Genomic DNA, 12,468 nt, shown 5'->3' with positions numbered 1-12,468 from the left:
TTTTAATTAAAAACTTTTTTTAATGTTTTATTTATTTCTGAGAGAGAGAGAAAGGCAGCGTGAGCAGGGGAGGGTCAGAGAGAGAGGGAGACACAGAATCCAAAGCAGGCTCCAGTCTCTGAGCTAGCTGTCAGCACAGAGCCCGATGTGGGGCTTGAACCCATGAACCGTGAGATCATGACCTGAGCCGAAGTCGGACACTTAACTGACTGAGCCACCCAAGCGCCCCTGGCTCAGTTCATTTTAAACAGATTATTCCCCTTGTGGATATCATCTAGGACATTGAAACTTCATGAAGAACACAATGATTTGTTGTGCAGAATGGTCCAGGGATTTACAGGACATCAAGCATCTTTGGCCAATGCCCGTTCAATGCCAATAGCACCCCCGCAATCATGATGACAGCCAAGAAATGCCCCCCCATTCATTTCCAAAACTCTATAAGTAAGTAGCTTCTCGATGCCTCTGTCTGTTAAATCTCACCACAATAATGCTATGTAGCTTTGGCAGCCATGAAAGAAACACCTTGCAGACTTATGAGTCTAGTTGGCCAATTAGTGTGCTCTAAAACCCACAAAATCACACTACCAATTTTGTGCCAAGGCCATGCTTCCCACAGGTTTCTCCCAGCCAATGGCTGCGTGTAGTGGGGATTCTAAGGCAGAACTGTTTCTGGGAAGCTCGAGACTCCTCTAACAGCTGACTTTGGCTGAGCTCCCCAATAGCCTTGTTGAACTTTCTTTAGACTGCATGACAGACATTTCTACCCAACTTTCCTTCCCTCTTTCCTTCATCTGGGTCAGACTTGCATTGCCTTCTGACAGTCACAGTTCCCTCCCTATTTTCTCTCCCATTGGTATTCCCTGAATAAAATCCTCGTACGTTTCATTCCATCTTGGCATCTGCTTCTTAGCTGATTTGGACTAACACTGTAACAAAGAACCACAAAACCTCCATGGCACACAATGATGGTGTTTATTGCTCAAATTTCTCAGAGTGGTGGGGGGCAGGCGGCTAGACAACTCTGCTGATTGGGCTCTGTACTGACAGCGTGGTAACTGCTTGGGATTCTCTCTCTCTCCCTCTCTGCTCCTCTCTCGCTCTCATGTAGGCATACTCTCAAAATACATAAATCAACTTAAAAAATAAAACAATAAATTTGAATGAACTCAAAGTTATCCATATGATAACATCACCTACTTGCAGGCAAACATTCTTTCTGAAGTAGGAGGAAAATCTGTTGCGTTACAGGTCAATGGCCAGGAATTACATCTAAGCCTAGGTTCACCTGTAGCTGTGGGCACTGCGTGTAAGCATCATTTGTCGTGTGTGTCCTAGAGGAAAATGAGTGGAGAACCTCAGTTGTAGCCCACAGTGACCTCTCCCTCACTGCTTCAAGTTTTTGTAACCGATACCTTCCAGTAATGGTACTCAAATCTCTTGTGCAACAAAATCAAGAATGGGAGCCTTCCTATCCCATGCACTACCCCTCCCCCTTCATTTATGCTCTCTTATAAAAAAATTAACGTTCTATAATTTTGAAAATCTTTTAGCCTGAAGAAAAGTCTCAAGAACAAAACAGTTAACATCCATATACTCCTCACCTAGTTTTATAAGGCGTTAACATCTTACCTCCCTCACTGCCTTGCTCTCTGTATATGTACACATACTTGCCCTTTGCCGAGCCACCTGAGAATAGTGTGCAGACACCATGACACTATCCCTAAATACTTGTCCTCACTCTCCCAAGAATGAGACCATTGTCCTATTATCCAGAACATAGCTGCCACATCTAAGAAACTCAACATTAGGTTTGACATACATGAACTTTCCCTAATGGTCTCAAAATTATGCTTTGCTTTTCTTTTAATTAAGATACCATTGGATTTGGTTGTTATATCTGATTTATATGTTAACTGGAAGAATAAAAAAATATACAGATACATGGGTCCTACCCCAGAACTACAAAAATAAAATTTCCAGGGTTGGAGCCCTGGAATCTATCCTTTCTAAACTCTTTCTAGATGATTCTGTTGAGAGTCAAGTTTGAACACCATTGAGTTCTACTTGTAAGGTTAGTTATCTTTTCAAAAGTCCACCACTGTTTCCCAACCAGACCTCAGAAAGTCCTAGCTCCTGGCTTAATAAGTTCTTGGGAGAGCCATAACTCATTCTAATTGATATCTGTTTTCTACCCTCCCCTTTAATCCCATCTGCTTCTCTTCTTAGCATTGTACAGGTGGTGTGGCTTATGATGGTTCAACTTATTATTTTTTTACTTTGCCATAGTGTGAAACTGATATGCATTCAGTAGAAATAGTACTTCAAATTTTAAATGTGGATCTTTTCTGGGCTAGCAATGCAGTAAGACCCTCTCTCATGATGCTGGGGCAGTGGCAGCCCCAGCTCTCAGTCAACCACACAGTCAAGAGAGTCAATAGCCAATACACTTTACAACCATTCTGTACCTTGCAATCATTCTGGTTTTTTTCACCTTCAGTACAGTATTCAATCAATGACATGGATAGGTGATTTTGCCCAGCTGTAGGTTAATGCAAGTGTTCTGAGTACACTTAAGGTAGGCTAAGCTAAGCTATGATGGGCCATAGTTTTGGTATTTTAAATGCATGTTCAACTTACAATATTTTCAATTTGGGGATGTAACCCTTTAAGTCAAGAAAGATCCGTACTCAGTAAAAAGGACTTGGTTTATAGGCTTCAAAAGCCTAGCCCTATATCTTTTCTTGAATTTCCCTTTCATTCTAAACTCTGTTCACTCAATACAAAAACAATACAAAACAAAACAAAACAAACAAAAAACCCTCTGTTCACTCAATACCCTTGTAAATACTTTTTAATTGAATCATGCGGCAGTGTAATACAGGAGAGGAGGATTGGCTTGTTGAAATGCAGGCTCCTAGGCCATCCTCCAGGCTGAGGAATATGCATTTTGATCAGGTCCCCAAGTAACCCATACTTCTTTTTCTTGTATTTCACTCTATGGACCTTGCAGAGTGATTTATATTCAGTAAGCAACTCAATAGACGTCTGGTTGTATCATTGAATTAAATCTCTCCCCTTAGAAACTTTGTCCACAAAACACAGACACCAAACTAACTTATATTCCCATCATGTAACTCATTTCTTCTGATGCTTTTATTTCACTGTTCTGTTTAAGAGGAACGTGTGAGTTAACACAGCTTTAGGTATTCACTAAAACCATAGAAACATTTCTGTTTCATCCTACGTTTTACTCCCACTCTGACCAAATTCCCTTTTCGTGTTGACTCACTGTGTTTATCTGAGTTTGAGCCTGAACTTTTGGTTCTAGGGGCATTTTTACGACCCCCTTTTTGCTTTTCCTTCTTTTTTGTGGATAGAGATGATACTGGGGGGGAACCTTGAAGAAGGATTACAGATTATGAAGTCACCAGTACTTTGACTCCACAATGTCATAGCACACTAAGGTATCCACCATGGAAGAAAAGTCACTATTCATTATTTTGGATTTTCACCTTGCTTGCTTTGTTGGTTAAGTAATCTGATCTATTTGAAAGGCAAATATTCCTTTTTAAAAAAAATCACATTGCATCCTCTACAGGGCTGTGTTTTGCTGACATGGAAAGAATTAGACTAAAGTTTAACTTTTTAAATAGTATTATTAGTTATAATCGTTAAACTACCTAGTATCTCTCTGCAAAGGTAAAGAAGTACTCTAGAATCCAAATTTGCCTGCGAGTGATACATTTTCCTTTTTCAGTCCATTCATGGCAGAAAATAATTCCTGCTTTGCGATTCTAGTGATGCCATTATCATTCTAGTGAAATAATGTGGAAAATACTCAACTGGTATCAGATGTGAAATTCGAACTGAGATTACTTTACTAGCAGAAGCCTGGAAATGTGTATAATACAAATGATTCACCAATACATGAGTATATTGGGAGTGAAAAACAATCACTTTGACAATGTAGGAAAACCGCCATTCTTACCACTTCGTAAGTAAAAAAAATCTGTAGCGTTGATTTAGTGAGGGAAACAAATTCTTCTTGATGATAGATGATGCAGTCATGGTTTTAAGAACATGGCTAAATGATCCCAAAGGAACTTTCTAACAGAGGTGTCCAAAGAGACGTCAGAGCGAGGGCATGTTCGGGAAGAGTGACATAGGTGTGTAGCGCTGTTCTAGAATGCATGCATATTTGAGCGTTAAGGATGTTACTGTGAATCAAAGATGGCAGCAAATTCTTTGCTACTTCCCCTTTTAGAGGTGGAGCCTAACTCTCCTCCTTGAATCAGGACTGGCTTTAGTGACTTTCTTGGCCACCAAAGTGTGAGATAAGTGATGTTCTGGAACTTTTGAGGCTAGGTCAGAAGAAGTCTTGCAGCTTCTAAATGAGATTTCTTAGAACACTCCATCTGAGAAGAGTCAACCGCTATGAGAAGTCTGACTACACAGAGATCGATCACTATGTTGTGAGGAAGTCCAAGCTAGCCACACGGAGAGACAGAGAGACAGACAGGAGAGAGACAGATGCCCAGCCAGCCCCAGTCATTCCAGCCACACTAGCCCAGGCACCAGTGGTGTGAATGAAAGAGCTATCTTAGACATTCTAGCCTGAGTCAATGAAATGTGGTAAAGAACCAAGGATCCCAGCAGATAGCCAGAAGTGAGGCCACAGGAACATGGCCTTGGTTGAGCTACCCCAGCCAGCTCCAGTCATTAAGCATCCCAGCCAGAGAACTAGTCTGAATTTCTGGCCTACAAAGTCATGAGCATAAAAAAATGGTTGTAATTTTATGCCACTATGTTTTGGAGTGGCTTGTTATATAAAGATAGATAACTGGAACAGATGTAGAAGAGAGGATTTATATTATTCAACTACTGCCACAATGATATAGCATAACACGTGACTCCAAGACTCAGTAGGTTTTAACAGCAGCATTTATTTTTCTCACTTATAGGTCCGTGGGTGGCCTGGGATGTCTTCTTTAGGCAGCAAGGCAGATGGGATTGCAGCTGCAGGCTGGCTTCAGACACATTTCTCATCTTTGTTCTGATACCAGGCTAACGGGGCAGCATCTACCTGGGCTGAGTCACACGGAAGCCGGAGTCCAAGGGCAACTCCGTAAAACACGTTGATGCCTCGCTTGATTCACATCCACTTGTTTCCCTGGCCAAGTAGTTCACATGGCCAAGCTCAAAATCTAAAAGGTGAGTAAATATATTCCCATCCAAGTGGGAGGAAGAAGGGAGGAAATTCTTGCTGAACAATACTCCAACCTATTTGAGAGTTTCAAGCATCAGATGATGGTGGTGCTGGTGCTGGTGAATGGTATCAGAGTGGACCACTTTTAAGGTATTTTGTAATTTGGTACTTACATATCTAGAATCCAGAGAAAACACATTAAGTGTTGTAGGGGAAGGTATCTAAATACAAGAATCAATAATTTTTGTACTACATACTGCCAAGGAAGAGGCGTGTAAAATTATGAAAAGAGCAAAGAAATGTAATGGTAGAGCAGAAGGAGAGGAATTAAGGGGAAAAAAGGAGAGAAAAAGAAAGCAGAAAGTTAAGCACTTTACCAACTGTTGGGGAGGCTGGGAGCAGATAACCTATTGTTTGGTTTGCTTCACATGTGGGCAGAGCAGCTACGGAGCAGCCAGTCCCTGGAAGAAGCCCCAAAGCACCAGCTCCTACTTAGAGGTTTGGCTAGTTCAAACACTAGGCATGGCATAAGGCACCCCCAACACCACACCACACTTATGTCCTATGAAAGTGCCAGCAGTGCAGGGAGTTCCTCACTCCCAACTGAGGGTTAACTATTAACACACCTCTGGGGTACACAGAGCAAGCACAGCAGGAGGGAGGGGGATTAAGAAAGACTTTTCGAGAGAGGTTAACTGGGACTGCAGGGAGAGGCAAGAAAATGTGGAAGAAGCACACAGCCCTGTTTTTGTAGCATGCATAGACAGTGAGTAAGCTGAGGCCACATCGTGCTAGGTCTTGAATGCCAGGATGAGGAGCATATTCTTAATTCAGTGGGTGGCCCTGCAAGCTTTTGAACAAGAAGTGGTATGAAGGAGAGGCCCTAGAATACCATTCTTTCCTGCTTCTTTCGTAACAGAAGCACTAAGTCCTAAAAGAAATGTATTTATGGAAGTATATATACTTGATGCACAATGTTACATTAGCTTCAAGTGTACGACACAAGGATTTGACAAGGCAGTACCTTGTGCTGTGCGCCCCACACATGTAGCTACCATCTGTCACTGTACCACCTATTATCAAACCGTTCTATATTCCCTATGCCATACCTTTCACCCTCATGATTTATTCATCAGGAGCACTGGCTTTTAACTGGAGATATTCCTGTGCAAAACAAAGATTACATTTCTTAACTTCTCTTGCAGCTAGGCAAGGTCATGTACTAAATTCTGGTCAAGGAAATATAAAGCACATCATGTGAACAACTTTTAGGAGATGTTCTTTTTTCTTTTTTTTTTTTTATGTTTTATTTATTTCTAGGAGAGAGAGAGAGAGAGACAGCGTGAGCAGGGGAGGGTCAGAGAGGGAGGGAGTCATAGACTGAAACAGGCTCCAGGCTCCAAGCTGGCAGTCAGCACAGAGCCTGATGTGGGGCTCGAACCCACGAACCGTGAGATCATGACCTAAGCGAAAGTCGGACGCTTAACCGACTAAGCCACCCAGGCGCCCCTAGGAGATGTTCTTAAAGGGAGAGAACATTTCTTTTTTTCCTGCTGGATAGAAGCTGAACCTAATCCTAACGTGTATATTATTCATTAGGAAGATTGGTCTGGGGGAAGGCAAAATATAGGATGGGTGGAACAAGAAGAGCATTGGAGGTGGAAAGACTAATTAGGAGAACATTTTGATAGTCAAAATAAGAAGTGAGGAAATAAGAACAGAGCCAGAATGGTAGCAGTGGGAATGGATATGCTGGGTACGGGGGTGGATGTGATAAACATTGTGAAAAGAGTGTCCGTGGGAGTTGGCAATTGATCAGATGAGAGGAGACCCTAGAGAAGGAAAAACCAAAGGTCATTCTGAGGCTTCAGACAGAGGTGACTGGGCAGGCAGTAGTGTGGGTAACAGAAGTAGGGGGTTCAGAAGGATGAGTAGCCTTGAGAAATGCAGACATGGGTTGATTTTGGACATATTGTGTCGGTATGCCTGCACGATATTCAAGTGGAGATATAAAGCAGGTTAACTGAAAATTCATTTCTGGGGCACCTGAGTGGCTCAGTGGGTTAAGGGTCTGACTTTTGATTTCGGCTCAGGTCATGATCTTATGGTTCATGCACTCAGGGTTCTCTTTCTCTCTGCCTCCTCCTGTGCACGCGCTGTCTCTCAAAATAAACAAACATTTAAGAAAAGACAGAAAAATTCATTTCTGGAGCATGATTTGAGAGTCCTTTGCATAAACGTGGTAGTCAAAACAAAGGGAAGGGCTGGGTGGCAAAACAGTGTGTCTGGGGAAAGTCCTTCCTTCAGGGCACACAGAAATAGACTGTTCTGAAAACAGAAAAACATGTTCAGCTGGTCACCTGACACACACCTCCCTCCTTTCATCAAGAAACCCTACAAAGTCCAGCCAATGGTTTGGCTGGCTGGCTTCAGGCGAGGGAATCCTCCTCAATGTCTCAAATTTTGGACAGCTCCTTAAAGTTCCTCCCGGAGGCGTTTTGATTTGCACAAATGTCCGTGTGGACATGTTTTAAGATGACTCCTTTTCAGCACGAGATTATAGGAAACTGCTTTCCTCCTTAACTCAGGTTAGCCACATGCAAGACGACTTCCTTTCTACTGGTCTTAAAAGAACAATTCCTTTCAAAAGCAGAATGAGAAAATATTTAAAAAGTAACCAATGTGACACAGTAAAACGACTCTGCAGAGGTCTGATATTTGCCATGACCAGAGCAGCTATTAAATAAAAGTTAAAATAAAAAGGAAATGAATCGAATGTTAACATTAAGAAGCCATCTGGGCAGGCAGGCTAAACCACTATATGTACTGTTTTCCTGCGACTGCCGTGAGATGGAAGAGGTTAAAATCTAGTGGCTAGTGTACTACGTGGTAGAAATGCAGCTGGAAGTCAGGGTGAGAGAGCTGTTGATTCTAGAAGAGTTTTGCGTCTTCAGCGCATATACGGCAGACAGCTGCCGGTAACACAGGACCTATCCCGGAGGCTTTAAGCCCCATGCCTCCGAGAGCGCTAGCGCACTCAGGGGCACACCCGGGCGCTGGGTTTGGTGCCACCCGGGACTCCGTTTCACTTACAGGTGAATCTTTGTTAGAGCCTTTAATGGACTTGGGATAAGGCTTTTCTAAATCTACCTATCCATCCATCTTCTTTCTCGGGGCCAGGCCTGCGCTGGACCCCCCGGCGAGCTTTATCGTACAGGACTCCTGGAGGAGGGGGTTTTAAGCCGGAGCAGGACGCGCCGGAGAACGGTCAGTGGTCTCCTTACCGCGCGCAGCCCCGTTGCAAGAGAGGCTGTCAGTTTCTCCCGCAGACCGCGGGCCGCGCGGGGGCGAAAGCACCAACTGTGGAGGGAACCCCTCCCCTCTTCCCCTCCGCAGGGAATGCCTCTGCGTTCCACATTCTCCCGGGCCCTCTGACCCCAAGGGCCCAGACCTCGGTCGGCACGAGCGGCTCCGGCAGGTGCCAACGAGCTCCGGCCGTCCCTCAGGCCGCGCTCTGCCGAGGTCACCCGGAGACGGCCCCAGTTAGCGGNCTGGGGCCGCTCCCAGCTCCCTCTGTTCTTCCCATCCCCGTCGGCTCTCGCGGCTCCCGCGTTGCATCATCTCCAGCCCGCGACCGCTGTGGGAAGGTTGGGCGCGGCGCGATCCCCTCGGGCCGGTGCTCCAGCCCGCTCTTCCGCGCCTCTCCTGGCCCTCTCCACACCGGCTTCTGCACCCAGGCCGGGAGCTCCCTGCTGGCCGCCTCCTAGAGCCCGCGGGACACAGCTGGCAGACATCGCCAGCTCCGCCTGATCCGCTCATTGAGAGCCCCGTCTTATCCCAGAGCAAAGTCCCCTCCCCTCCTCCCCAACAGCTCGGGGCCGCGGGCAGCGCCATGGAGAAGAGCGGCGAGACCAACGGCTACCTGGACAGCACCCAGGCGGGGCCTGCGGCTGGGCCTGGCGCGCCCGGGTCCGCGGCGGTACGCACGCGGCGCTGCGCCGGCTTCCTACGGCGGCACGCGCTAGTGCTGTTCACGGTGTCCGGAGTGGTGGCGGGCGCCGGCCTGGGCGCGGCGCTGCGCGGGCTCGGCCTCAGCCGCACGCAGGTAGCCTACCTGGCCTTCCCCGGCGACATGCTGCTCCGCATGCTCCGCATGATCATCCTGCCGCTGGTGGTCTGCAGCCTGGTGTCGGGCGCCGCCTCCCTCGACGCCAGCTCTCTTGGGCGCCTGGGCGGCATCGCCATCGCTTACTTCGGCCTCACCACCCTTGGCGCCTCGGCGCTCGCTGTCGCTTTGGCGTTCATCATCAAGCCTGGGTCTGGCGCGCAGACACTTCAGTCCAGCGACCTGGGGCTGGAAGACTCGGGGTCCCCTCCGGTCCCCAAAGAGACAGTGGACTCTTTCCTCGATCTGGCCAGGTAACGCTCCCCCCATCTCGCCAAGTGCACAGTGAGAGATGCCAGCTCTCAAATACATTCCAGTGTGTGTATGTGTGTGTGTGTGTGCGCGCGCGCACAGACACACACACACACTCGTCACCCCCATCACCCTCATATACTGCTAAGAGTTCATTCTTAATTGGCTGCAGGTGGACGTTAACATATTTTTAGATATCAAAATACCTTTTGCATCTTAGAGCCAAGAATCGGCCCTACCCGTTACGTGGGAGTGTGTGTTAGGGCAGAGGCAGCTGTCTCACCAGTACTGTAATCCTTAAACTCTCTGGCCGTCCTCACCAGTAAAAACGTTCCAGTAAGGCTGGATACCTTCACCCTATTTTATCTGACAGTGCCTGAAAACATCTGGGCGCACTGGTTAAATTGTGCTTGTAGGGTCATCCTCACTTGTAATCTCTGGCGATCCCTGTTTCAGCCCTTTGACTGAGAGTAAGGTGACAATTTTTGAAGAGTTGTCAGTGGACCCAAGGATAGCAAGGCTGGGGTTAGTTGCATGAGGCCCATTGCCGCGAAACCTGACTCTCCTGGGAGCTTCGGACAGTCTGCTGTCCACCTCGTGGCCAGGACCCCTGTATTTATTTCTGGAGGGGTGAGTTCTAGAGGGAAGGGAGTTTTGCCTGCTTTTCGTGACCCTTCGAGGTTGCATTTTATCCCTTGAGATGCAGTGTTTCTGTGGATTATCCAAAGCCTCAGCCTCTCTTGGTTTCTCTGTTAGCCTGGCGCTCACAGATGGGAAAACTGCAGCCTGGAGATGTTTACTGTCCTGGCCAGGTTCACTTGAGTAAGTGGCTCAGCTGGCTCGTTCTCCAGGTTTCCGATAATTCTAGATTCAGAGCCTTGGAGGTGTGTTTTGTCTTGAGTCACTGAGGCAAAGCTCCTCGGTGCTGAGGCTGTGAAAAACAGCAAACCCCAGGCAAAGTGACTTGACTTCCTGCTATTTCCTTTTCTCCCTCTGGAAAATGTGATGACTGTCTGCCACTTAATAGAGTGTGTTCATTTGAAACTATAACAACAGAAAGTCAAGGACTTGTATTGGGGGAAAAAGTCCTCTGAGAGGGACCGTAAAATTCTTACCAAAAGGGCAGGAGGAGGTGGCCCGTTGGGACTTTGATGTGATCTCAGTCTATGGTATCTGGCAGCTTGATATTTAGAGTCTTTAAAGAGTCTTAAAGTTTGGGACTTTTAAATGGGCACTGAAAACAAAGTCTGCTGAGGTTGAGAGTGCCTTTGGCACTTAACATTCAGTATTCTATCAGTCCGCTTTCCCCCGGAGGGAAGGTGGTTAGGGGGGGTGAAGGATTTTTTTTTTTCGTAGGGATCCATAGACCAGGGAAGGGAGTGTGAATGCCTAGCCCTTACCTGCCGGCAGTACCCCATAGGGAGACTCAGTAGCACTCTTTTCTCTCCAAAAGAGGGAGAGTGGCCCCAAAATGGAGCAAGTTAAGGTGAGCGGTTACTTTATTACCACCCATCCCAGAAGGAACATCTTATTTCCTGATCGTGGTTTTGTAGTTTTAGATCCAAGCCCCTACAGCAGCTGCTTCTGAAGTGAATGGTGACCCAGCATCATGGCTTCTTGACCAGTCTTGGTGCAGACTTTTCAGTGACTTGTGTTGCAGATGCAGGAAAAGACTAAGAGAATGTTTGTTGTGGCTTGTTGGGAGTAGTTGCATTTCATAATGCTTCCAACAGCCAACCTCATTTAATCTAGCAGCTCTCCAAGAAAGGTAGGGCAGGTGGTATGATCCTATTTTACAAGAAATCCTGTGAGAAAACTTGAGACTAGAGAGATTAAGTGATTTGCTCAAGGTCACAGGGTGGTTTATCAAAAGAGGGATTAGAAAAACTCTGGGTTGGGACACCAGGCTGGATCACTCAGTAGAGCATGTGACTCTTGATCTCAGGGTTGGGAGTTCGAGCCCCATGTTGGGTATGGATATTACTTTTAAAAAACTATTACCAAAAAAGGAATGAAAGAAAAAGAAAAACTATGGGTCTTGTATACCACAGTACCACAGTTCAGGGCTCTCTTTCTCCCACCTTCCCCTCCCCCAAGTCTGTATGCCGTAGAAATGATGTCATGCTGCTGGTCTAGTCTGACCATCTCAGAAATGTTTGCTCTGGGCCAAATGGGAATCAGGTAAGAATATGATTTGGGTCAGGGCAGATGCCAACTTCCTCTAAACAGAGGATCCGAGCCTCTTCAGCAAAGAAAAGCCTGTTTACTGCTGCTCAGATTTAGCTTTGACATTGAGCAGCTTGTGAGAGGAAACTGAGTTCTGAGCCATGTCTAAATGCTTCCTGGGTCTCTGGGTAAAAGTTTTAAATTTGCTTCCTTCAAAGAAACCCCGAAGATGCTGATCTAATGGGACTCTGGGCATGTTCCTTGGCAAAGGCAGGGCGTGGTCCTGTCTGCCTGTGGGCAGTGAATGAAACGAGACTGCCAGCAGACACACCTCAGTTATCCAGCAGGCCCTTGCGGGTTGAGTGCCCAGAACTTAAATACCAGACGCAAGTGAGAGAAGCCCCGGATGACTTCGTGCAGCTGCTGCTGAGGCTGATCTTTCCTGGTGGCGAGTGCCTCACACCTCCCCCAGGGTCTCTCTCCAATGATTTCGAATTTTTCTCAAGATGGAACTGCAAGTCCGAAAGAAATGAAGCTAATAGACATTCATTATAACTTTTAGAATATTTTCAGAATGCCATTACGGAGTGGTTTGATTTTCCAACGCACAGTGGATTAGAAATAACCATCTGGGGGGGGGCGCCTGGGTGGCTTAGTCGGTTAAGCGTCCGACTTT

The 12,468-nt window shown here is 46.3% G+C and overlaps 1 protein-coding gene and 1 long non-coding RNA gene across 2 annotated transcripts in view; one reads left to right on the top strand and one right to left on the bottom strand.

The window, feature by feature from the left end:
* Nucleotides 1–4,942: 4,942 nt before the first annotated feature.
* LOC144233470 (uncharacterized) lies at nucleotides 4,943–8,485 on the bottom strand. Its single transcript, XR_013335680.1, has 3 exons — nucleotides 8,303–8,485; nucleotides 6,319–6,373; nucleotides 4,943–5,386 (listed from the first exon to the last, which is right to left on the bottom strand). It is a non-coding gene; the product is annotated as an uncharacterized LOC144233470 (long non-coding RNA).
* SLC1A4 (solute carrier family 1 member 4) overlaps nucleotides 8,393–12,468 on the top strand; it is a 23,995-nt gene continuing 19,919 nt past the window's right edge. Inside the window, exons 1-2 of the mRNA XM_077766421.1 lie at nucleotides 8,393–8,476; nucleotides 9,081–9,628. Of these exons, the coding sequence (XP_077622547.1) occupies nucleotides 9,102–9,628 (527 nt within the window). The 5' untranslated portion in view covers nucleotides 8,393–8,476; nucleotides 9,081–9,101. The remainder of the gene's footprint in view (nucleotides 8,477–9,080; nucleotides 9,629–12,468) is intronic.

This window comes from Crocuta crocuta, unplaced genomic scaffold (genome assembly GCF_008692635.1).
Source record: "Crocuta crocuta isolate KB4526 unplaced genomic scaffold, BGI_CrCroc_1.0 scaffold113, whole genome shotgun sequence".
Classification (NCBI taxonomy): domain Eukaryota; kingdom Metazoa; phylum Chordata; class Mammalia; order Carnivora; family Hyaenidae; genus Crocuta; species Crocuta crocuta.
The sequence above is the reverse complement of the archived record's forward strand: the minus strand, read 5'-3'. Positions and strand labels throughout refer to the sequence as shown.